Below are 26,014 nucleotides of genomic sequence, written 5' to 3'. Positions count from 1 at the left end.
CTAGGAGGACAGATTGTATCCTAGGAATGGTATACCATACTATACCATAAAGACCCTTCAAGGATGTTGTTTTGATGTTGGTGATGGGTTCTTGATTAAAAAAAAAAAAGAGAGATTTCTGAGGGGGTACAGGCACTTAAAAAAGTTTAAGAACTATTGATCTAACTATACCCAGGTATCTGACAGTATTGTGGTATCTGACAATGTTAGTACCCTGGTATTGTGTGATACTTTATATGTAATACAGTGGACCCCCGGTTAACGATATTTTTTCACTCCAGAAGTATGTTCAGGTGCCAGTACTGACCGAATTTGTTCCCATAAGAAATATTGTGAAGTAGATTAGTCCATTTCAGACCCCCAAACATACACGTACAAACGCACTTACATAAATACACTTACATAATTGGTCACATTCGGAGGTAATCGTTATGCGGGGGTCCACTGTACTTGATAAATAATGCTAATATTAATAATAGTATTACTTATATGTACAGCTTGTGTAAGAATTGTGAAGCATTGATATGCTGTATTAAATTTTATTTGTAATGTGTTCACATTATAAAATATAATACTTTAGTCATTAGAGAATAGTACAAAGCAAGTAATTTTGTTTGAAGTACATAGTAATGTGTTTTTAAATAATATCCACTGTTTTAGAAATTTTCTTAGATATGCACTTCTTATATTCCCTTTGATCATTGAACCCTTATAGATCATATAGAGCCTGTGGAATCAGATCTCATCCCAGATAGGTATAGTTGTTCAGACACAGACAGTTTATTACCTACACTCATCCATACTGCCCAGCACTCAACATATGTTACTGAAGACAATCGAATATGGATTCGAGTTGATGAAAGTTGTGTCATCTATGAACAGAACTGGTTTCAGTTCCTGGGAGGGCATTACATAGGTTATTGATGTTACATGGATGAATGGAGACAAATGGTTTTTAATACTTGACGTGCTGTTGGAGTGTGAGCAAAGTAACATTTATGAAGGGATTCAGGGAAACCGGCAGGCCGGACTTGAGTCCTGGAGATGGGAAGTACAGTTCCTGCACTCTGAAGGAGGGGTGTTAATGTTGCAGTTTAAAAACTGTACTGTAAAGCACCCTTCTGGCAAGACAGTGATGGAGTGAATGATGGTGAAAGTTTCTCTCTTTTTGGACCACCCTGCGGTGGGAATCGGCCAGTGTGTTAATAAAAAAAAAATAAATAAATAAAAATGTTGTCTGCCGATAGGTTATGACTTTATGTACACTATGTGAAAGAATGGCTTCTGATTCTAGAATGTTCTAGTTTAAGTAGCAGGATGCTTTGATCTACTGTATCAGAAGCTTTTCTTAACTTAATAAAGTGACTCATTGAATAGCTTCTATTTTCAAGAGGGAAATAGAGGGAGTCAAGTATTTTTATTTTTGCATAATTGGTACTTTTCCTGGACTGAAACTTAACTGGCAGGGTTAAGAATATCATGTAGTTGTTGATTTCTGTCGGGTTTCTACTTTTGTGGATTAACCCTTTGGGGGTTTCGGACGTACTAGTATGTCTTATGACCCAGGGTTTTTGATGTATTAGTATGCCTAAATTCTAGTGCCCTCAAATCTAGTGAGAGAAAGCTGGTAGGCCTACATATGAAAGAATGGGTTTATGTGGTCAGTGTGCACAGTATTAAAAAAATCCTGCAGCACACAGTGTGTAATGAGAAAAAAAAAAAACCTGACCGTGTTTTTGGATTAAAACAGCAACTTTGCACTGTATTTTCGTATGGTATTTATTGTTGTATTCTAGTTTTCTTGGTCTCGTTTTATAGAATGTTACAGAAATTGAGATGCTTTTGACTGGTTTTACAATGAAAAGTACCTTGAAATTGAGCTCAAAGTAGCAGAAATGTTCAATTTTTTCCAAAGTTCAAAAGTAAACAAATCATGCCAAGCGTACAATACACATCAAGTGGTGAGTCTAATATTCTTTCACAAGTGTGCTGATATTATTTATACCATTTCTACACTAATGCATTAGTCTGCATAAGAGTAAATCTTATTTTTTTTTGTAAGAAAAATTCAAAGTGGAAAGGCAAAGAAATATAAGAGGGGCCTGGGGATCTGACTAACAAACAGAGAACTTGTTATTTTAGTGCCAGGAATGTCTTTCTTGTTTATTCTGGACCCTATTTGGAAATTGGCATCTTTTGAAATTTGTGTGAAATTGGCAAAATTGCTAAATTCTGACCACTTTATTGGATAGTCGAAATCGGTAAATGGGTGGTTTTTTGTACTCATTCGATAGAAAAAATGGAGTTCTAGAGAATTAGTTATGATTTTTGTCAACTAGTACACTGGAATTGGCCGAAAATAGGGCTCAAAGTTGGCAAAATCGCCGATGCGTAAATATCGTCGAGACCGCTAACTTCGTGAGAGAATAATTCCGTAAGTTTTCCATCAAATTTCATACTTTTGTGTCATTATCGGGAAAAGATTCTCTATCTTTTCAAAAGATTTTTTTTTTAAATTTGGCTGACCCTGATAACAAGTCTCTGAGAGGACCTGTCGACCCTCAAAGGGTTAACATAATCCTTGCTTTTCCATTATCGGGAAAAGATTCTCTATCTTTTCATAAGATTTTTTTTTTAAATTTGGCTGACCCTGATAACAAGTCTCTGAGAGGACCTGTCGACCCTCAAAGGGTTAACATAATCCTTGCTTTTCCTTGTTTGAGAAAGTTTTGGTTTCTATGGACTTGTTGAATACTGCTGTAATGGTAGGTGACAGCACATGATCAGCTGTTTATAATATATGAATGATGGTATATTAGCATTGTTTACTGCTTTGTTTTTTAGTAAATTTGTTACTGAAGTTATCCCTGTAGAATTAGTAGATTATTGGCATAGAGCATTTGGGTAATTGTCAGTGAGGCAATCATTAACTTTGGTATAGGAGTTTGGGATTTTGCTGGCTGGGGTGTGATTCTATAATTGAAGTTAATTAGGTTGGTTATTGATGGTATTAGAGCATTAATTGATTATACACATTAAGGATATGTGTACCAGCAATTTATGGGTCCTCTGATTAAATAGGCTTGACGTACATGACTAGGTCTTTAAGATTATCCCCAAGGTTATCTCTGTTTGTATTGATCTGTGGGTAGCTCCAATTGTGATGGGAATCATTAAGTTTTTGGTTGTAAATTGTGCAAAAATTTATTCCTTGACTTTATCCCTGGCACAATACATGTTTAGTTAATACATTTCAACTTACTGGTCTAGTAAATTGCTGTTCCATCTTTTTTGGTCAGATCTACAATTACAGTATGTATGATTATGTATCCAGTTATAAATGTCTATAGTATTATGATTTAGTCATGTTTCTGTGACAGTACTGAAAGCTGGGTTTACAGTTAGTAACTTGATGAGTGTATAGATGTTATCATAGTGTTTACTTAGGAATCTGTCATTGTAGTTAAATTCAGTACAGTTTAGATCAGATTAGCGTTTTTATTTTGACAAATTACATGGTTGTACAGAGGAATATAATAGTTGGGTGTACATGCCAAAAGCCCCTCTATATGCTGAGCATTTCGGGCAAACTTAAAGATTAACGTAAGAATAGTAAGGCAATAATAAATAGTTCATATGGTCATTAGATGAGTTAGAGTGAGTACCGGAGAATTTAATATTATGTCAGGTGATGCTACATAGTTTTGATAAGTCTAGTAGAGACTTATCAAAACCATGTAGCATCACCTGACATAATGATGTACTGTATTACAATCTACTACTATTTAAAATAGTGAAAAGAACAGACATCCTAATTTCAAAGTAGTAAGTGGTTGAGCATTCATCAGCACAATATGAGTAGCTTTTGAGAAACTGGTAGTGGTTAGGTATGGTTTGTCTGGTTAATTTTGGGTGATGAGGTGATTTCTTATTTGGGCCTTAAACTGATTTGCAGAGAGGGGTCCTTTAGTTTGTTCTGGCAATGAATTCCAGATCTTCGAGCCTTTTACGTGCATAGCATTTTTTCATTGGGAGGGATGAACACGGGGAATATTGAAGAGTGATCTGTGTTTCGTATTTTGGTTGTGTTCTGTTATAGTCATCAAGGAGGAGTTTGAGAGGAAGGTTTACATTAGAGTATAGCATTCTCTCTATGTAGTAGGCACAATAATAAGTGGGGATGTTTTGTATATTTAGTAGGTTAAGACTCTTGAAAAGTGGTGGAGTGTGTTGTCTAATGCAGGAGTTAGTAATCAGTCACACTGCAGATTTTTACTGGGTTATTAAAGGCTTAAGGTGATTTGCTGTGGTTGAGCCCCCATGCACAATTGCCATAGGTGAGGTAAGGGTAAATGAGAGAGTGGTACAAAGCTAGAAGAGCTGATTGGGGTACATAGTACCGTATCTTTGAAAGGATGCCTACTGTTTTGGAGACTTTCTTGGAAATTTGCTGTACGTGTGCCTGAAATTTGAGACTGCAGTCAAGGTGGAGACCTAGAAATTTGCCCTCTGCCTGTCTCGAGATAGGTGAACAATTTATCAATATGTTTAGCTGTACATTTGAAGCTCTGTTTCCGAAAAGCATGAAGTAGGTTTTGTCAATATTGAGAGTAAGTTTGTTGGTAATCATCCAAGTAGATATTTTTAGCAGTTCAGCATTTACTGCGTCTGTTAGTATGTTTGGGTTTGGGTAAGAAAAGGCATAAGTTGTGTCATCTGCAAATAAAATGGGTTTAAGGAGATTAGATGTGTTTGGTAGGTCATTGATGTAAATGAGAAAGAGAAGTGGGCCAAGAACGCTCCCCAATGGCACTCCAACAAGAACAGGTTGTGTAGTTAACAGGCTCCATTTGTGTATACATACTGGATTCTATTGTTAAGATAAGATTTTAGGTAATCAAGAGTGTCCTCTTACCCCGTAATGTTCAAGTTTTTGGTGCAAAAGATCATGGTCAACTGTATCAAAAGCTTTTCGTAAGTCTATGAACAGTCCCAGGGGAAATTAATTTTTCTTGAGTGCAGAGTATATTAGTTCAAGCATATGTATAATAGCATCATTAGTACTTTTTTTCAGTCTGAACCCAAACTGACAAGGGTTGAGTATGTTGTGGGATACGAAGTAGGAGTAGACTTGTGTATTAATTTTTTGAAGATTTTAGATAGTAGGGGCAGGTTTGATATAGGCCTATAATTGTTCAATTTAGTTGTATCACCTCCTTTGAGGATTGGGGTGACTTGCTGTCTTGAGTATGGATGGGAAGGTAGAAGATTCAATGGATTTGTTAAAAAGAGTTTCAATAACTGGTGACAACACATTAGAAGCTTTTTTATACATGAGTAGTGGTAAGTTATTTAGGTCCCCTGTCTTGTTCTTTAGTGCTTTGATGATAAGTGAGATTTCAGTTGGGTTTGTTGGGGCTAAAAATAGAGTATCAGGGTAGTTGCCAGTGAGGTAGTCTTTTGGTTGAATGTTTGAGCTTGGGATTTTACTTGCTAGTTTTGTTCCTACGGTAGAGAAAAAGACATTAAGTTTGTTAGCAGTATAATTTGGCTGTAGGAGAGGTTCCTCTGGTTTAGTTAAGTTAATCAATCTGTTTTGTGACAGCTTTTTTGTTTCTAGAATTTCAGAAAAGGTTTTCCAGGTCTTTTTCATATCACCTTGTATGCCATGAAATCTGTTTTCATAATACCATTTTTTTTTACCTTATTAGATTGGGTAATATTGATGAGTAACGTTTTGTGAGATCCTTTGATGTTAGATCCATTCTGTACTGTTTTTCATATAGATTTTTTATCAATAGATTTTAGGATGCTGTTTGTAAGCCAGGGGCTGTTTAGTTTCTTTGCTGTGATCTGCTTAGTTTTTATTGGGCAATGCATGTTATAGAGGTTTTGGGTTTTTTTTGTAAAAAAAAATATTAATACAGTCATCAATATCGAAGTTGTTCTTATGTTGCTAAAGATAATTTTTCTGTGGCTAGTTGTATAATACAGTGGACCCCCGCTTAACGATCACCTCCCAATGCGACCACTTATGTAAGTGTATTTATGTAAGTGCGTTTGTACGTGTATGTTTGGGGGTCTGAAATGGACTAATCTACTTCACAATATTCCTTATGGGAACAAATTCGGTCAGTACTGGCACCTGAACATACTTCTGGAATGAAAAAATATCGTTAAACGGGGGTCCACTGTATTTACATTTTAATTATTACAGAGATCAGCAAATTACAAACATTTCTGCTTATTGGGACTTGGTACAGTAGCATAAAAAAAAAAGCAGAGCTAAATGACTTGTACAGGTATAGCACATTTTGCAAACATAATAATATAACTTTAATGTTAATGAATTTCAGTAGTTGACATGATCAAGGCAGCGATGGAGCAGCAGTACAAGGAAAAACGGAGAGGAAGCAACATGTGTCTTGTGTGTGGTCGGCAGGGTGGTAACACTATTGTTGTTACCAGTGTCCATAGTTTTGTGTCTGCATCAGGAACACCTCTGGCTGATTTTCTTGTTAAGGTACAATATTTTATTTTTTTTTACCATTTCACTGGTTTAGTTACTGGAAAGTCTCAGTACAAAACAGCAAAAATCATTGTAAAGCCTCAGTCATAAAGATCCACTTCATCAAGACCACATGGATCTTAATACTGAAACCAAATTACTATACTTCTTTTCAGTATTTCAAGCAGCATAGCCTGTTTTATTTACTTTCTGTGGAGCACTACAAATCTGGAATTGTTGGCCCTGATACCTTAACTGGAGAAATTTTCCTCATTTATGGAGGTTTTATTAAGTAAAGCACAAACTCTATACTGTATGTACATCAATTATAGGGAAGTTTAGTGGTGAGAAAGATTGTATATATATATGACTTGCAAATCCTTTAAGCAGCTTAGTGAATGGCTGGGAGTTCCTGTTTTTGGCTACTGTTTAATCTTTTCTTCAATAAACATGTGGCAAGTTCAAGAAATCTTGTTCCAGATTTCTGAATGTCTAATTAAACCATTGATTCATTTATTTATAAACCAGTATAATTGCAAGCTTTCTTTCTGCAGCTCATGCATAATTACTGATAAAGGAGGGCCCCACTTTATGGTACTTTATTACGGCATCTGCGTACCACTGTTTGTTTACATCCTCCATGAGCTCCGCATCTCTCATGATTATGTCTGGAAACATTCTAATGTTTCCATTGTTTTAAAGTTATTGCATATTTATATATATCCTGATAATTGTACTTATGTGTACCTGGGTTTAAATACACGTACACTATGAGCGTCTGGGCCGCTCGTACGTTTATGACTCACTCTTGGGCACATTAAATGTCTTATTTTAGGTTAATATAGACATTTTCATTAATCCATCTATGATATTTTCTTCAAAATTATCTAAGAAACATGTTACATAGCATATAAACATGCCTTTGTTACTTGTTCACTCAGAGTGTCCCTCTAGTCTTAATGCCATAGTAATAATAATAGTACATAATAATAATCACTCTTGGGCACATTAAATGTCTTATTTTATGTTAATATAGACATTTTCATTAATCCATCTGTGATATTTTCATCAAAATTATGTAAGAAACACGTTACATTGCATATAAATATGCAATGTTTATATGCGGTGGAGGGTAAACATTATGTTTTCTCTGGTCCAGTATTAGATAAAACTGTGTGAATCTGCATTGGCCCAGTAAGTGCCCTTAATACATAAGCTTTTGTTTACAATTCTTGGTATGAATTATTCATTACTTCTCCCTTTGTTTATGATGGCATCTAAAGGTAGTTGTTAGAAACGATTAAACTCAGTGAACATGGTATGTCGATGGTAACAATATGGCTGTAGGCCTCAATGTATGTAGCCAGTAGGCATACACTGGGATGTAGTCTGCCTGGGATTACAAATAAATACTACTTACCAACAAGAGTCTTCAATAAAGGTATGTAATGTTCATTTATCATTAAATTTAGTCATTTATATTTATTTCTCATTGTTTTCTATATGCAAAACTATAGTTATTCTCTATAAAATGTATTTTTTGTTAATATTTTTGGGTGTCTGAAACAGATTAATTGCATTTACATTATTTCTTATGGGAAATGTTACTTCGGTTTTTGGCCATTTCAGATTTTGGCCAACTCTCTGGAACGGATTAATTCCGAAAACCGGGGGTCTATAATAATAATCGTCTGAGTTGCTTTAAATTTCGTATATTATGTTATTATAGACATTTTCATTAATCCATCTATGACATTTTTTCAGAATTATATAAGAAACATCCTACATATCAAATAAACAAATTATATACAGCTAAATGTTTATACAGTTGTGTACTGTATATTGTAATAAACAGAATAGAGGAAATCAGCTCTAATACACAATACGTATTTAGGTATGCATACTGGTCAGAGAGCCTGTCGTAAGTCCTAGTCGTCGGTAAATGAGTACATCACTAAGTGGAGAGAGGCTGTACAATCACCCTACATTAAAACTACAAATATTTTAACCCTTTCAGGGTTTCGGCCGTACTAGTACGGCTTATTCACCAGGGTTTTTGACGTACTAGTATGCCTAAATTCTAGCGCCCTCAAATCTAGTGAGAGAAAGCTGGTAGGCCTACATATGAAAGAATGGGTCTATGTGGTCAGTGTGCGCTGTATAAAAAAAATCCTGCAGCAAACAGTGTGTAATGAGAAAAAATAAACTTTGAAAGTGATTTTGGATTAAAACATCGACTTTGCACTGTATTTTCATATGGTATTTATTGTTATATTCTAGTTTTCCTGGTTTCATTTTATAGAATGGAAGACATATTACAGAAATTGAGATGATTTTGACTGGTTTTACAAAGAAAAGTACCTTGAAATTGAGCTCAAAGTAGCAGAAATGTTCGATTTTTACCAAAGTTCAAAAGTAAACAAATCATGCTATGCGTCCAATACACGTCAACTGGTGAGTTTAATATTCTTTCACAAGTGCGCTGATATTATTTATACCATTTCTACACTAATGCAGTAGTCTGCATAACAGTAAATCTTCTATTTTTTTGTGAGAATAAAAATTCAAAGTGGAAAGCAAAAGAATGCAAGAGGGGCATGGGGACATGACTAATGAACAGAGGAAATGTTATTTTAGTGCCAGGAATGTCTTTCTTGTTTATTCTGGACCTTATTCAGAAATTTTCATCTTTTGAAATTTGTGTGAAATTGGCAAAATTGCTAAATTCTGACCACTGTGTTGGATAGTTGAAATCAGTAAATGGGTGGTTTCTTGTACTCATTCGACAGAAAAAATGGAGTTCTAGCGAAATAGTTATGATTTTGGTCGACAAGTACATTGGAATTGGCTGAAAATAGAGCTCAAAATGGGCAAAATCGCCGATGCGTAAACATCGAGACTGTTAACTTTGCGAGAGCATAATTCCGTAAGTTTTCCATCAAATTTCATACTTTTGGTGTCATTATGATCAGGAAAAGATTCTCTTATCTTTTCAAAAGAAAAAAATAATTTTTTTTTTTTTTTTTTTAAATTTGGCTGACCCTGAGAACAAGTCTCTGAGTGTAAACATGTTATCTGACATTTATATGCATTTAACCCTTAAACGGTCCAAACGTATATATACATGTACGTTCTTACGCGTAGCACCCAAACGTATATATACATTTTATTTTTCCTGCCTTCAAATTTGGCACGATTGGCCTGAGATGCCTTGTCAGCATAGAATGGGTCCTAACATTCAGTGTGCGCAGTATTAAAAAAATCTGGAACCACTTAGTACCTTGTGGGAACGCCAGTTAAATTGAGCGCCAGCTAGATCAAACAGTGTGGCAAACACCAAGGATTCACTGATGTAATGTCATATTAACACTCCTCTTTTAAAAGGAATGTGATGTTAACCCCAAGTTTAGGGTCTGTCTATCTCTATCTTCCTCTGTCTATCTGGCTATATCTGTCTATCTCTGTCTGTCTGTCTACGTCTGTCTCAGTCTACCTCTATCTATCTGTGTCTGTCTCTGTCTCTATCTGTCTTTGGCTGTCTCTGTATCTCTTTCAATCTGTCTCTCTTTCTATCTGTCTGTCTATCTCTGTCTCACAGGTACACATAAATAAGTATACATAGTGTAAATTACCTAGGATAGCCCAAAAAATCCAGACAAAGTGCTATACTCTGGTTGAAGATGTGAGTAAACGTGATGACGATGCAGTCTTGTGGCTCTCTCTGAGACAGAGAGCTAGACAGATAGACAGGGAGCTTGACAGACAGACAAATAGACAGACAGACATGTCTGTGTACCAGCCAAAACAAAGTGAGGGCGATGCTCATCAAATATCACCTCTAATCTTTTCTTATCAGCTGCACCCTGCCCCGCCCTAGTGTATGCTCATCAAAGGTCAGCTCTTATCAGTTGTTATCTCATCTTATCATGTCACTGTCAGGGGTGGACTTTGTTTTTCATGCTTCAAGGGAACTTCTTATTACCTATTATTATTATTATTATTACATATTATTATTATTATCCTCCTCCTCCTCCTCCTCCTCCTCCTCCCTTCTCCTCCTCCTCCCTTCTCCTCCTCCTCCCTCCTCCTCCTCCTCCCTCCTCCTCCTCCCTCCTCCTCCTCCTCCTCCCTCCTCCTCCCTCTTCTTCCTCCTCCTCCTCCTCCTCCCTCCTCCTCCTCCCTCCTCCCTCCTCCTCCCTCCTCCTCCTCCCTCCTCCCTCCTCCTCCCTCCCTCCCTCCTCCTCCCTCCTCCCTCCTCCTCCCTCCTCCTCCCTCCTCCTCCTCCTCCTCCTCCTCCCTCCTCCTCCTCCCTCCTCCTCCTCCTCTTTCCTCCTCCTCCCTCCTCCTCCCTCCTCCTCCCTCCTCCTCCCTCCTCCTCCTCCTCCCTCCTCCTCCTCCTCCTCCTCCTCCTCCTCCCTCTTCCCCCTCCCTCTTCCTCCTCCCTCTTCCTCCTCCCTCTTCCTCCTCCCTCTTCCTCCTCCCACTTCCTCCTCCCTCTTCCTCCTCCCTCTTCCTCCTCCCTCCTCCTGCTCCCTCCTCCTGCTCCTTCCTCCTCCTCCTTCCTCCTCCTCCCTCTTCCTCCCTCTTCCTCCTCCCTCTTCCTCCTCCTCCCTCCTCCTCCTCCTTCCTCCTCCTTCCTCCTTCCTCCCTCCCTCCTTCCTCCCTCCCTCCTCCTCCTCCTCCTCCTCCTCCTCCTCACCCTCCACCTCACCCTCCTCCTCCTCCTCTTCCTACACCTCCTCCTCCTCCTCCTCCCTCTTCCCCCTCCTCCCTCCTCCTCCCCTCCTCCTCCTCCCTCCTCCTCGTCCCTCCTCCTCATCCCTCCTCCTCCTCCCTCCTCCTCCTCCCTCCTCCTCCCTCTTCCTCCCTCTTCCTCCTCCCTCTTCCTCCTTCCCTCCTCCTCCTCCCTCCTCCTCCTCCCTCCTCCTCCTCCTCCTCCTCCTCCTCCTCCCTCCTCCTCCTCCTCTCCTCCTCCTCCTCCTCCTACTCCTCCTCCTCCTCCCTCCTCCTCTCCCTCCTCCTCCTCCTTCTCCTCCTCCTCCCTCCTCCTCTCCCTCCTCCTCCCTCCTCCTCCGACCTCCTTCTCCTCCTCCCTCCTCCTCCTCCCTCCTCTTCCTCCCTCCTCCTCCTCCTCCCTCCTCCTCCCTCCCTCCTCCTCCTCCCTCCTCCTCCTCCCTCCTCCTCCTCCCTCCTCCTCCTCCCTCCTCCTCCCTCTCCTCCTCCCTCTTCCTCCTCCTCCTCCTCCTCCCTCCTCCTCTTCCTCCCTCCTCCTCCTCCCTCCTCCTCCTCCTCCTCCTCCTCCTCCTCTACTACTACTACTACTACTACTACTTCCACATATCCAAAACATTCCTGGGACATATAAATACTTTGTAGATATTCCAAGACAATAGTAAATAGCTAAGGCAGGTGTAAATGTCCACCTGTTAGTGTGTTTGTGACAATTTGAGTACAATTTCAGTACCTAATACTAGTGTCAGAACAAAGATTGGTTATAAAATGACAAGAACTACTACAAATTGTAATTATCAGAACATAAAAATTACATAAAATAATATGAAAAATAGAAAAAAAGGTATATTGGCAACACTTCTGCAAGCCGCAGGCCTCGATGTTGCTGTCACATGAGCATCCAGTGCCAACTTCTTGGCCTCATATCTCGGTAAGTACTGACCCTAAAAATTTTTTTTTAATTCTAAAATACTTAAAAAATGTGCTCTTTTCTTTTTCTATAAAAAAAAACTATTTTTTTTTTTTAAATATTCAGGGCGCTGCGTGAATGAACGTATATATACGTTTGAACTGTTTAAGGGTTAAAAGTAAAAAAGGGTGAGTCACATTATGGTGATTTTCTCTTTAAGGTGGTAGCCTGAAACCTAACCTGCCGTATAGGTGGGGGCTCCCTGGATAATAAATATTTTCTGCAGGTTGTGGGTGAAGACCCATGCTACTCAGTTAGTGAAGTCATTTGTCAGCAGTGTTTTGTTCTTCTTGACCGCCTAGATGCCTATCAAGCCCGTGCTGCAGAAATCCATACACATGTGACATCTAGGTAAGTTGTAAGCTGAACTTTTGTTTTATACCATATGTAAAATTTTTTGATGTACTTTTTTTTTCAACACAATGGCTGTCTCCCACAAGGTAGTACAGTATCTGTCAGTAGAGTTATATAGTGCATACATTCTGAAGTATAAGTGGAAATGTTGCAATTTGGTGGATCATTAGAATTATGTGTGGGCTCTTCTGGAAAGAGAACTTGAGAATAAGAAATGGTGATGGTCTTTTTCTTTTTTTATGGCACCCCAAACTTAGTGGGAATTACTTGATTTGTTTAAAAATGTTGATTTTTTTATTAAATTGCTGTACAAATTTAAGTTGTTAATTTTGATGTGGGTAGGGGTTGTCCTAGGAAAGGATGGAGGGTAGGGGTAAAAGAGGTTTTGTTTGCAAGGGGCTTGGACATACAGTAGGCATGTGTGAGCGTGTTATCTTGGAGTGAGTGGAATCGAATGATTTTTGGAACTTGATGAGATGTTGGAGTGTGAGGAGGATAATATTTCATGAAGGGATTCAGGGAAACCAATTAGCCAGACTTGAGTCCTGGAGGTGCGAAGTACAATGCCTGCTCTTTAAAAGAGGGGTTTGGGATAGTCGCTGTTTGGAGTGACATCTGAACTATTATATCTGAGCGCCTCTGCAAAGACTGATTATGTGTGAATGATGGTGAAAGCATTTCTTTTTTTGTCACCCTGCTTTGGTGGGAAACGGCTAGCATGTTAAAAAAAGAATTAGTTATTAAATAAACTTTACTGGTACGTACGTATTTAGATTTTTTCTGAGTGATTACTGGTGTAATTATTAAGACATGCCACAGTATTTTATAGCTTGAAATTTATTTTTTATTGCGCTAGCCATATCCCACCAAGGTAAGGTAATCTAAAGATGGTGATTTTGTGTACAAATATATTTTTTAAAGTTGTTAAACTGTAATTGATAATACTGTACATATACATGTATTTTCTTTCCATTCACCATAAATGTTGCAACAAATTATCCTTCAGATACCGGGACACAAAACTGGAGTTAATGGGGCAGCGGCAGAGAATGAGTGAACTAATAGCATCATCTCTGTCCAATGTGCAGGAGCTGCGACATGGGACCACACTAAGTAAGCTCTTTAGCCTTACAAGGATACTTTCTTCACTCGCACGCACCCATCATTCACTCACATGCACCCATTGTTCATTCACATGCACCCATCATTCACTCACATGCACTCATCATGTCTGTACACCAGGGACACTTATTAACATTTAAAACCACCTACTGTACAATATCAGGAAAGTAAACTATGGTTTTGACTTGTATTATTAAAATGTCTTCCTTTTATGTAAAATAGTAGTAAAAAGGCCTTAGTTTACTTATTAATGTTCTACTTGTGTTTGGAATGACTGAGAAATTATATTTTGAGTTAATTCCCTATTAAGGAAAATGTATTAAAATTTTGTCATAAAATTTATCCAGTCTAGAAGCAGCATTTTTTTTTTTTTTTGTGCAGTAGCCACCCAGAAAAGTACTACTGTTTTGTCACATACTGCAAGTGAGGTAAGGGTAGATTAGAGAGTACAGCTAGCCCTCCACCTTCACAAGTTTCACTTTCACGAGCTTTGAACATTGATGAATGCCCAGCCGCCCAATCATATTTACCAAACAAATGCGAGAAAAAAGTATGGGAAAATGTTTCCTGCCAAGTCCCTACTACCCTCCTCCTTACCCCCTCAACTGGCAGCCCACCAGTCTGCCACTCACTCAGTCATTGTCTAGTTACTGTTCGCATCGGTCATGCCCAGTTACTGTTCGTGTCCTACCGTACACGTGTTTGTGTGGTGGTGTAAGTATGGTCCCCAAGTGAGCAGCAACCGCTATTAAAGAACCAGCCCCTAAGTGCTCAAAGAAAGTCATGAATCTGGAGGAGAAAGTGAAATTGCTAGACAAATGTAGGGCAGGTTATTTGAGCATCAAAACATTCACGAATGCTACAGTACAGTACAGTGGAACCTCAAATATCAAACTTTCTTTGGTCCAGAAGGCTGTTCGAGTGCCTTTACCGAATGAACTTATTCCCATGAGGAATACTGTAAATTAGGTTAATCCAATTCAGACCCTCAAAAATACACTTATAAAAGCACTTACAAAAATACACTTACATAATTGGTTGTGTTGGCAGCAGTTCGATTTTTGAGGTTCCACTGTATTATTATATTTCCCTACATCATATTTGCACACCAAATGTTCGTGAATTTTCAAGATTCGCGAAGTTCTTGATCCCCTAACCCTCGTGAATGTGGAGGGCCTTCTGTAGTACATAGTGAGTAATATTGTTTGAGGTACACAGTAAATTTTTTGTTTTCAACAAGTCGGCCATCTCCCACCGAGGCAGGGTGACCCAAAAAGAAAATACGTACTTTCATCATCATTGAACACTTTCACCTCACTCGTACATAATCACTGTCTTTGCAGAGGTGCCCAGATACAGCAGTTTAGAAGAATATATAAAGATATATATAACATACTCCTCCAAACTGCCAATATAGCAAACCCCTCCTTGAAAGCGCAGGCATTGTACTTCCCATTTCCAGTACTCAAGGCCAGCTATATAAAAATAACCGGTTTCCCTGAATTTTTTTTTTTTTTTTTTTTTTTTCAACAAGTCGGCCGTCTCCCACCGAGGCAGGGTGACCCAAAAAAGAAAGAAAATCCCCAAAAAGAAAATACTTTCATCATCATTCAACACTTTCACCACACTCGCACATTATCACTGTTTTTGCAGAGGTGCTCAGAATACAACAGTCTAGAAGCATAAACATATAAAGATACACAACATATCCCTCCAAACTGCCAATATCCCAAACCCCTCCTTTAAAGTGCAGGCATTGTACTTCCCATTTCCAGGACTCAAGTCCGACTATATGAAAATAACCGGTTTCCCTGAATCCCTTCACTAAATATTACCCTGCTCACACTCCAACAGATCGTCAGGTCCCAAGTACCATTCGTCTCCATTCACTCCTATCTAACACGCTCACGCACGCTTGTTGGAAGTCCAAGCCCCTTACCCACAAAACCTCCTTTACCCCCTCTCTCCAACCCTTTCGAGGACGACCCCTGAATCCCTTCACTAAATATTACCCTGCTCACACTCCAACAGCTTGAAAAATTTATTAGATATCTTTTTTGGATGTGTGTGTTGAATTTTAGTTTTCTGTCAAAGTATTAGTATCTAAGAATTTTCCCCTCATCTTATGTTATAATGCTTGTACAGTATTAGATAATTTTATGTTCAATTGAATATTTTTAATTTTATTCTCATACACCATGTTTTTTTTTGTTTTTTTTTTAACAAGTTGGCCGTCTCCCACCGAGGCAGGGTGACCCAAAAAGAAAGAAAATCCCCAAAAAGAAAATACTTTCATCATCATTCAACTCTTTCACCTCACTCACACATAATCACTGTTTTTGCAGAGGTGCTCAGAACACAACAGCTTAGAAGCATATATGTATAAAGATACACAACATATCCCTCCAAACTGCTAATATCCCGAACCCCTCCTTTAGAGTGCAGGCATTGTACTTCCCATTTCCAGGACTCAAGTCCGGCTATATAAAAATAACTGGTTTCCCTGAATCCCTTCACTAAATATTACCCTGCTCACACTCCAACAGATCGTCAGGTCCCAAATACCATTCGTCTCCATTCACTCCTATCGACCACGCTCATGCACGCCTGCTGGAAGTCCAAGCCCCTCGCCCACAAAACTTCCCTTACCCCTTCCTTCCAATCTTTTCAAGGACGACCCATACCCCGCCTTCCTTCCCCTACAGATTTAAATGCTCTCCATGTCATTCTACTTTGATCCATTCTCTCTAAATGACCAAACTACCTCAACAACCCCTCTTCAGCCCTCTGACTAATACTTCTATTAACTCTACACCTTCTCCTAATTTCCACACTCTGAATTTTCTGCATAATATTTACACCACACATTGCCCTTAGACAAGACATCTCCACTGCCTCCAACCGCCTCCTCGCTGCTGCATTCACAATTCAAGCTTCACACCCATATAAGAGTGTTGATACTACTATACTTTCATACATTCCCTTCTTTGCCTCCATAGATAATGTTTTATGTCTCCACATATACCTCAGTGCACCACTCACCTTTTTTCCATCATCAATTCTATGATTAACCTCATCTATGTAGGTTTTCTTAATGTTGAGTGTGAATTTATTGGTTGTCATCCAGTTTGACATCTTTATGCAAGTTTATCAAAAAATAGTGTTAAGGACAACTTGATCTGTATTTTTGATGACAAAAGTTATGTCATCTGCCATGAAAACTGGTTTAAGTTCCTGGGAGGCATTAGGTAGGTCACTGATGTAGAAGAGAAATAGAAAACCTAGGATGATGCCCTATAGCACCCCATGTTGATAGGTTGAGAATGGGAAGTAGTGTCATTAATGGTCAGATATTCATGTCTGTCATAAAGGTAGGGCTTTATGTATGTGACCTTATCGCCTCTGATACCATAAAATATTGGTTACCTTGATAAAGCTTTCCCTTGAGTGAAACGTTGTGAATGAAGTATGGCTTAACCAACAAGTGGTAAAAAAGACCATACTAATAGAGGTTTCCTTTTGGTGTATGAATCTTTTTACCGTGAAATATTATTATAATAAAGGATTACCTTGTGTCTTTTCAATCTCTAAGGTACTTATGTTAGCAGTATTAATCATCACTAGAATGTGCTTTTTCATAATTTACTGTGTATTGTAATTTCATCTACAGATGTGAGTGATGAGCTGACTATTACAGTTGTTCATGAGGCATTACCAAGGAAAAGAAGAAAATACTACAGATTTGACAATAGTACAACCACTAAATCAACACCTAGTGTTTATGGTGCAAATAATATTTATAGTACAAGGAATGATGCTATTAACCAATACATTTCCAAAAAAATCAAAAGAAAGAGAGTGCCTGAAATTACTAGTGATGTGTATTTTTCTACAGACAAAAAGAAAAAGTTAATTGGAAGTGGAAATGTGTCTGTAAGCAATAATAACAATATTACATATGCAAATTGTGTTAAAAGTTGGGTGACCTCTGAAGGGACTGCTCAGTGTGGGGTAGAAAGAACAATAAAAAAGAAATCTGCAGACTCTGAAGCAGACATGAGAAACAGTAGTGCTGATGAGGAGGAACTCAGTGATGACACTAGCCAGGGCAAACATGTGCAGAAGATAGTTAATGAAGATGAGGGAGAAGAGGATGATGATGAAGATGCTGAAGAAGAGGAAGAGGATAATGATAATGATGAGGATGATGATCAAGAAGAAGAAGAACCTTCAGAAATTGCAGAAAATAATGATGAAGTGGACAAGGAACAAGAGGAAGAATCAAGCGATGATGATTCCAGCAGTGACAGTGATCAGGATGACAGCTCTGCTTCAGAGCAAGAAGATGATGCTAATAGTGAAGTACAGTCCTGGACAGGAATGGAACAAGAGCAAGAAAATGAGAATGAGGAGGAAGATGAGGAAGAGGAGAGGGATGAGGCAGTATCAGGTATTTATTGGATAGAAAATAAATTACTTTTTTAAGGTATAATATTAGCTGTCTTGTAGTCTGCTATGACATTTTTTTCCATTTAATGAATACCAAATTAAAATTTACTGGTAGTTATTTTAAAGTGAATGTTTGTACGTATAGCTGTTTATTACAGTAAATTAATTACTGGAAATAGTTAAATATTGATGAAGTTCTGGAAGCAGTAACTTTTATTTCCGAACACAAGATTTATAACTGTAGTATAAAAACGTAATAAGAGGAAGATTCTACATAATTTTACTGGTAATGGTAGAATTATCAACAAAATGTTAGGTAAAAGAACACAGATACAACTAATGTGATATTTTAATGTAGCAGTGTTTTGCTTTCCAATAGCTTTGTCAAGTCGTTGGTAATAACTTTACACGTTACAAGAAGACAGAGGTGTGAGAGCATAATGACATTCCATGTTAATAATTTCCCTTGAGTTGAGCAGATAGGAATTAGCTTTTGAGCTAGGAAAATCTAATGAGTAATTTGAATCGTTTTTATTTTTGTATTACTCTACAATTTCAGCATGCAAGCATTAGTGTGTATGGTATTAAGAGCTTTTAATTGTCAAAAGTGCTGAATGACATATTGTGTATCTTAAAACATCTTTTCTTAGTGATAAAAATTTGTAGAGTCATGTAACAGCTCCAAGAATAATGTACTGCCTGTATTGACAGTCATTATAATTGTGGCCTATGTCTTTAGGAAAAATTGTCAATCAACTGTTATTCATTTCTATATTTTTTAATCTGCACACTTAAGCCAATCCCACTTTATGTTAGAGGTAGGAAGATTGCTTTCCTTCTTCTAAATAAATGAAATAGTAAATTTTGCAGATATTCTTGGTTAAAATATTAAATGTCCCATCATCTATGCCTTCTCTTAGGTAGTAGGTTGGTAGACAGCAACCGCCCAGGGAGGTACTACCGTTCTGCCAAGTGAGTGTAAAACGAAAGCCTGTAATTGTTTTACATGATGGTAGGATTGCTGGTGTCTTTTGTCTGTCTCATAAACATGCAAGATTTCAGGTACGTTTTGCTACTTCTACGTACACTTAGGTCACACTACACATACATGTACAAGCATATATATATACACACCCCTCTGGGTTTTCTGCTATTTTCTTTCTAGTTCTTGTTCTTGTTTATTTCCTCTTATCTCCATGGGGAAGTGGAACAGAATTCTTCCTCCGTAAGCCATGCGTGTTGTAAGAGGCGACTAAAATGCCAGGAGGAAGGGGCTAGTAACCCCTTCTCCTGTATAAATTACTAAATTTGAAAAGAGAAACTTTTGTTTTTCTTTTTGGGCCACCCTGCCTAGGTGGGATACGGCCGGTGTGTTGAAAGAAAGAAAAGATCTATGCCTTCTTTTTTTTGCACAGGACACTCTACATCTCTCAGTATATTAGCATGTGTTATTGGCTTGATGTGCTGTTGGAGTGTAAGCAGAATAACATTTACAGAGGGATTCAGGACACTGGTTGAGTCTTGGAGGAAGAAAGTGTACAGTGCCTGCACTCTAGTGGAGGGGTGAGGATTTTGCAATTAGGATGGGTAGGGGTCATTTGAATTGTGATGGCTGTGCACTTCTGGCATGACTACTGTTGAATGGGTGATGGTGAATGCAATTCCGTGTTTTTTAGGACACCAGACTTTGGTGGGAGATGGCCTGTGTGCTAAAAAGTTCTCATTTTCTTTTAAAAATAACATATTTGTTGATGTCATCTTGTATTGTGTATACCAGCAGGTGAAGAATGTGTTCCTCCTCCCAAAAAACCTCAGTCATCAGTAAACAAAGCATCCCAAGAGCAGTCTGTGCCGAAAACATCAAAGTTGCAAATAAAACCTTTGCAGCAAGTGGAGACTCAGTGCACACTCGCTCCCAAGGTAGAGCCAAGTGGACAAATACAACTACAACCTGGTGAGTAATGCTGGGTAGATTAAATTTTAGGATGGGAGTTTCTGGTTTGGTATTATGTAGCATACTTTAGAAGTCATTGGCTGAGTCCTGTTTGGATACCAATGTACATATTTTAACGCATTTTTGTGTACACTATCTTATAGTTGAGGTATTTGTGGTGGCTCCCTCAACATTTTTTTTTTTTTTGGTGGGGGGGTGTTAGGACTGCAGTATTATTTATTAAACGGGTTCTTTAACCCTTTGACTGTTTCAGTCGTATATGTACGTCTTACCAGCCACCTTGTTTTACGTATATATACTCATAAATTTTAGCGGCTTCAAATCAAGCAGGAGAAAGCTGGTAGGCCCACATGTGAGAGAATGGGTCTGTGTGGTCAGTGTGCACCATGTAAAAAAATCCTGCAATACGCAGTGCATAATGAGGAAAAAAAAAATTCCAACCGTGTTTTTGGATTGAAACGCCGACTTTGTGGTGCATTTTTGTACAGTATTTATGGATGCATTCTCGTTTTCTTGGTCTCATTTGGTAGAATGGAAAACATATTATAGAAATAGAGGTGATTTTGATTGGTTTTCCTATGAAAAGAACCTTGAAATGGAGCTCAAAGTAGGGGAAATGTTTGATTTTTACTGATGTTCAAAAGTAAACAAATGATGTCATTATCCAGTAAATCTTCAACTAGCCATTCTAATATGCAGTCATGAATGGGTTGACATTATTTATACAATTATTGCAATATTGCAGTAGTCTGCATGACAGTAAATCTTCTATTTTTTGTTTGAATAAAAATTCAAAATAGAAAGCAAGAGTAATATCAGAGGGGCCTGGAGATGTGACTGACAAACAAAGAAAATGTTATTTTAGAGCCAGGAATGTCTGCATTATTCATTCTGGACCCTATTTTGAAATTGTCATATTTTTTAATTTTCGTGAAATTGGCCAAATTGCAAATTTCTGACCACGTTATTGGTCAGTTTCTTGTACTCAGTCAATAGAACAAATGGAGTTCTAAAGAAACAGCTGTGAGTTTGGTTGATTGGAACAATGGAATTAGCTGAAAATAGGGCTCAAAGTGGGCGAAATCGCTGATTCGTAAATGTCACCGAGGTTGCTAACTTCGCGAGAGTGTAATTCTGTAAGTTTTACATCAGATTTTGTTCTTTTGGTGTCATTACCATCGGGAAAAGATTCTCTCTCATTTCATAAGAAAAAATTTATTATTATTATTACTTTTTTTTTTTTTCAAAAATGCTTTGACACCAGGAGACACCTCAGGATTTGGGGGTTTCGTAGTCAAAGGGTTAAGATTTAGCAATAAATAACTTGGTATTATGCAGAGTATATTACAGTAGTGTTTTGTGATAACCTTTCTAACTTAATAAACTTTTTAAAAGTCTTTGTTTTGAGGTGGTTTCTTGAATTAGCCACTACAAAAATTCTGCTTCATATTTGGAATGCATTTGTCATAATATTATATGCTTTATTTCAGAAACCAAGCTTTTAGCACTTTCAGCCTATTATAAAATCATTGCTTTTTGCCTTCCATTATTTCTTATATCAGCAGACAGAGGACACTATTTGGTGGATAAACCATCATAGTCTTTTGTAGTAGGATCTTTTTCTCATTACTGGATAATATTATTTATGCCCTGCAGGGGTAAATCTTTCCAATTACTGCATTGTGTCATTCCCTATATCTCGTATTTTCGTGCACTGGAAAGGACTGATAAATTCAAGGAGTGCCGGCCAACATAGGTTTTCCATGATAGTGTTCAAGATTCTTAAAAAAAAGTTGAGCCATAATTTAAGTAAACTGCTTTTATATGTATATTTGTTTTATAAATGTCTTATGATATCTTCCTTCTTTGAAAACTACTACTTATCTTGATGGGGTAATCTCAGTGTCTTGCTAATGGCCCAGGATGAAATAAAACTGTCTGATATCCATTTACAATTTGTAGGTCGTAGGTAAATAGGCATTTTGCAGAGAATTTATTGAAGAATTACAATCATCACATTTGAATATATGAACACTTGCAAAATTGTTGTTTGAGTGGATATTTTTTAAGAAAAATATTTGAGAAGAAAACAGCATGCATATAAATGTCAGTGTACTTGTGATGTACCATGATGTACTAGCTTATTTTGTATTTACCAAATGAAGGGGGAGGAACCTTTAAAGGTATAATCTAAATTTTTTAGTATTTTAATATTGAGTTAATCATAAATTCTGAATCACATAGGGTACCTTTCAGTACCCTTGATTCTTAAGCCTTGCTATAATATCAATTTTACCAGACTAACAGAGGTCATATAATTCGACAAGACATCCCTGCCATACTAATTATACATCTCCCATGTCTATAAGCACCAGGGACTGCTAGAAACTTAAACTAGACATAAATATCATTTTTTTTTTTTTTAACAAGTTGGCTGTCTCCGACCGATGCAGGGTGACCCAAAAAGAAAGAAAATACTTTCATCGTCATTCAACACTTTCGCCTCACTCATACATAATCACAGTTTTTGCAGAGGTGCCCAGAACACAACAGTGTAGAAGCATATACGTATAAAGATACACAACATATCCCTCCAAGCTACCAATATCTAAAACCCCTCCTTTAACCCTTAAATGGTCCAAATGTATATATATGTTCACTCGCGTAGCGCCCCAAATTTTTTTTTGAGAATTTTTTTTTTTTAATAGGAAAAACGAGCACATGGTTCCCAGGTGTCCCCAATTATTTTAATATGGCGCACAGTGAGTGCGCATACCCATTCTCTCATGTCTAGGTGACTCAGGCTTATCATGGCAATGTTGAATGAATGACAAAGAAAACGTATATATACGTTTGGGGCGCTACGCACGTGAACGTATATATACATTTGGACCGTTTAAGGGTTAAAGTGCAGGCATTGTACTCAAGTCCAGCTATATAAAAATAACCGGTTTCCCTGAATCCCTTCACTAAATATTACCCTGCTCACACTCTAACAGCTCGTTAGGTCCCAGATACCATTCGTCTCCATTCACTCCTATCTAACACGCTCACACATGCTTGCTGGAAGTCCAAGCCCCTCACCCACAAAACCTCCTTTACCCCCTCCCTCCAACCTTGTTGAGGACGACCCCTACCCCGCCTTCCTTCCCCTACAGATTTATATGCTCTCCATGTCATTCTACTTTGATCCATTCTCTCTAAATGACCAAACCACCTCAACAACCCCTTTTCAGCCCTAGTAGGTTGGTAGACAGCAACCACCCAGGGAGGTACTACTGTCCTGCCAAGTGAGTGTAAAACGAGAGCCTATAATTGTTTTACTTGATGCTAGGATTGCTGGTGTCTTTTGTCTGTCTCATAAGTATGCAAGATTACAGGTATGTCTTGCTACTTCTACTTACACTTATGTCACACTACACATACATGTACACATTTATTTATACACACTCGTCTGAGTTTTCTTTGATTTTATCTTAATAGTTCTTGTTCTTACTTTTCCTTTTATATCCATGGGGAAGTGGAATAAGAATCTTTCCTCCGTAAATCATGCGTGTTGTAAAAGTCAATTGAAATGCTGGGAACAATGGGCTAGTAACCCCTTTTCCTGTACAGATTACTAAAAAGAAGAAGAAGAAAATTGTCAAATATAAATATAGCAGGTTTATTAATTACTGTACGTACAAAGATTGTTGCAATTCTACTGCACCCAAAATTCTACTGGAACTGTAAGGCTACTCACAAATGTTTAGAAGTTGAGAGTTATCAGGATTAATCTGTTTCATGGCTGACTGTTTCATCATGAATTTGTGATGTTGTGATGTTATGACACATTCTTCTTGGCTAGCTTTCTAAATGTTTCATCCAAATTAAGTTGTTTCATGTGCTTTGATCTTTCCCTGTGTAATTTTTCATGCATCAAATAAAAATTCACTATTGTTCTACCCCAAATGAACGTTGTTGTAGCCCTTTTGATTAATTCACCTGCCAGCTCAATTAATTTGTCAGTAGCGATTGCTATTGGCAAGCTAATACAGTGGACCCCCGGTTAACGATATTTTTTCATTCCAGAAATATGTTCAGGTGCTAGTACTGACCGAATTTGTTCCCATAAGGAATATTGTGAAGTAGATTAGTCCATTTCAGACCCCCAAACATACACGTACAAACGCACTTACATAAATACACTTACATAATTGGTCGCATTGGGAGGTGATCATTAAGCGGGGGTCCACTGTATATCTATTAACCCTAGCCATAGATCACCACCAACCCCTGTGGTGTCAACAATATAAGTGAGCATGCATTGCACACAATGCTGTCTGTTGCCACCTTCATAATTTTGTCTAGACTAAAAGATATGCCAGACCATACATTGCAGGAAAATCTGTTTTGTGCCTGTACTGTATAGAAGACCTTTATAGTTTTTTCTTGAAAAGCTGGAGAATCTGTGTCCCCTCAAGTTGCTGAGGCAATGTTGATGCAGAGCCCTCTGGCCACCTCATTGCTCCAGTCCTTCTTGGCCACTTCACTCTGGTTTGGGTCCCCTGAAACATCAAAGAAGAAAAAGTTGGGTGGTCCATCTAAACAGAAACAGCAGCATCAGGTAAGTTTGACTGTATTTTTGTGTTAAAAAAATTAAGCAGTAATTTGTACACTATACATTTGTTCTGATGAATCATTTGAGAATCACCACCTATCAGTTTTACCACCAAACTGCCAGTTTTGAATTCTTACTACTATTCACTTAATTCGCCCACCTCCTACCTTCCATTCTCTAATCTCTAATGGATTTCCATTTTTATGTCAAATCAGATCTATCCTGACAATCTGTACTCCATTTTCACACCGGAAATTGTGCAGGTACAACATCTCCCTTTTGTAGCCCAGTAGAGACAACACTTTGTAAACATGACTGAAAATTCAGCTGGGAAACCAATATCAGGCAATAGTCTGTATATACTCCTTCACCCTGTAATTAGAAGTACAAAAAAAAAAAAATATTTTTCTTCTGAAATGGCAGAGAATGTTTTTCTGAAGGCAGTGACACCAAAAATACAAAATTTGATGGAAGACTTATGGATGGTGAAATGATTAGTTGTTAGTTTAGGCACTAGTCTGTAATAACCCTTTCACTGTCCATACCTCCAAAATTAATAATTGCTCCTAGTGTCTGCTTTAAAAAAAATCTGAAGTAGTAAAGTATCATTTTTTGAAGGTAATGACACCAGTAATACAAAATTTGATGGAAAACTTACATAATCACACAGGCACAAAGTAAGTGGTCTGGGTGCAATTGATGCACCAGCCATTTTGTTCACATTGAGCTCTATTTAAGTCAGTTCCATTGCTCCACTCGACCAGATTCTTAGCCCATTCAACTATTATAACTACCCTATAAAGTACACAGACATCGGTAATTTGGCCAACTTTACACAAAATTTAAAAAAAGGAATGCAGAATAAACAATGCAGACATTACTGACACTAAAGTATTTCTTCTGTTCATTAACATGTTCCCAGACCTCTATCACAGTGGCTTCCATTTTGAATACATAATCACACAAAAATAGATTTACCTTATTTCCTTGATAATTAAATATAACCAGAATGATTGGTCATGATTCACAGCATCCCAGTAATTGAATCAGACCTATTAAAAACCCACAAAACAGACTGGGGATGCTGGGGGGGGGGGTCTTTGTCTGTCCTCAGGTGAAGTGGTAAAAATCAAATATTTTTGCTACTTCCAGCCCAGTTTCAAGCTACTTCCAGTCCTGAAACCAATCAGAATCATTCTGTCAATTAATACCAATAAACAGAAAATTAAACCATCTAAGAAAACACCTCCGAGTTGCTATAGTAAACCAAACACATTGTTTTTCCCATCATGCACTGTGTGGGGCAGTTTTTTGTTTTTTTTTGTT

At 37.9% G+C, this 26,014-nt stretch overlaps 1 protein-coding gene across 8 annotated transcripts in view; it reads left to right on the top strand.

The window, feature by feature from the left end:
* The window catches only part of LOC128694683 (neurofilament medium polypeptide), a 52,362-nt gene that overhangs the window by 4,173 nt on the left and 22,175 nt on the right, over positions 1-26,014 (top strand). For 4 of the 8 annotated variants that reach the window (XM_053784904.2, XM_053784901.2, XM_053784906.2 and 1 more), the window contains 6 exons: positions 6,357-6,523; positions 12,436-12,560; positions 13,570-13,676; positions 17,356-18,135; positions 19,912-20,088; positions 24,528-24,694. In XM_053784904.2, the coding sequence (XP_053640879.1) occupies positions 6,365-6,523; positions 12,436-12,560; positions 13,570-13,676; positions 17,356-18,135; positions 19,912-20,088; positions 24,528-24,694 (1,515 nt within the window). In that variant the 5' untranslated portion in view covers positions 6,357-6,364. The remainder of the gene's footprint in view (positions 1-6,356; positions 6,524-12,435; positions 12,561-13,569; positions 13,677-17,355; positions 18,136-19,911; positions 20,089-24,527; positions 24,695-26,014) is intronic. The other 4 variants (XM_053784905.2, XM_053784903.2, XM_053784907.2 and 1 more) reach the window with 2 other exon arrangements.

This window comes from Cherax quadricarinatus, chromosome 51, assembly GCF_038502225.1.
Source record: "Cherax quadricarinatus isolate ZL_2023a chromosome 51, ASM3850222v1, whole genome shotgun sequence".
Lineage (NCBI taxonomy): Eukaryota > Metazoa > Arthropoda > Malacostraca > Decapoda > Parastacidae > Cherax > Cherax quadricarinatus.
Note: the sequence above shows the minus strand (reverse complement) of the source record. Positions and strands in the feature narration are given on the sequence as shown.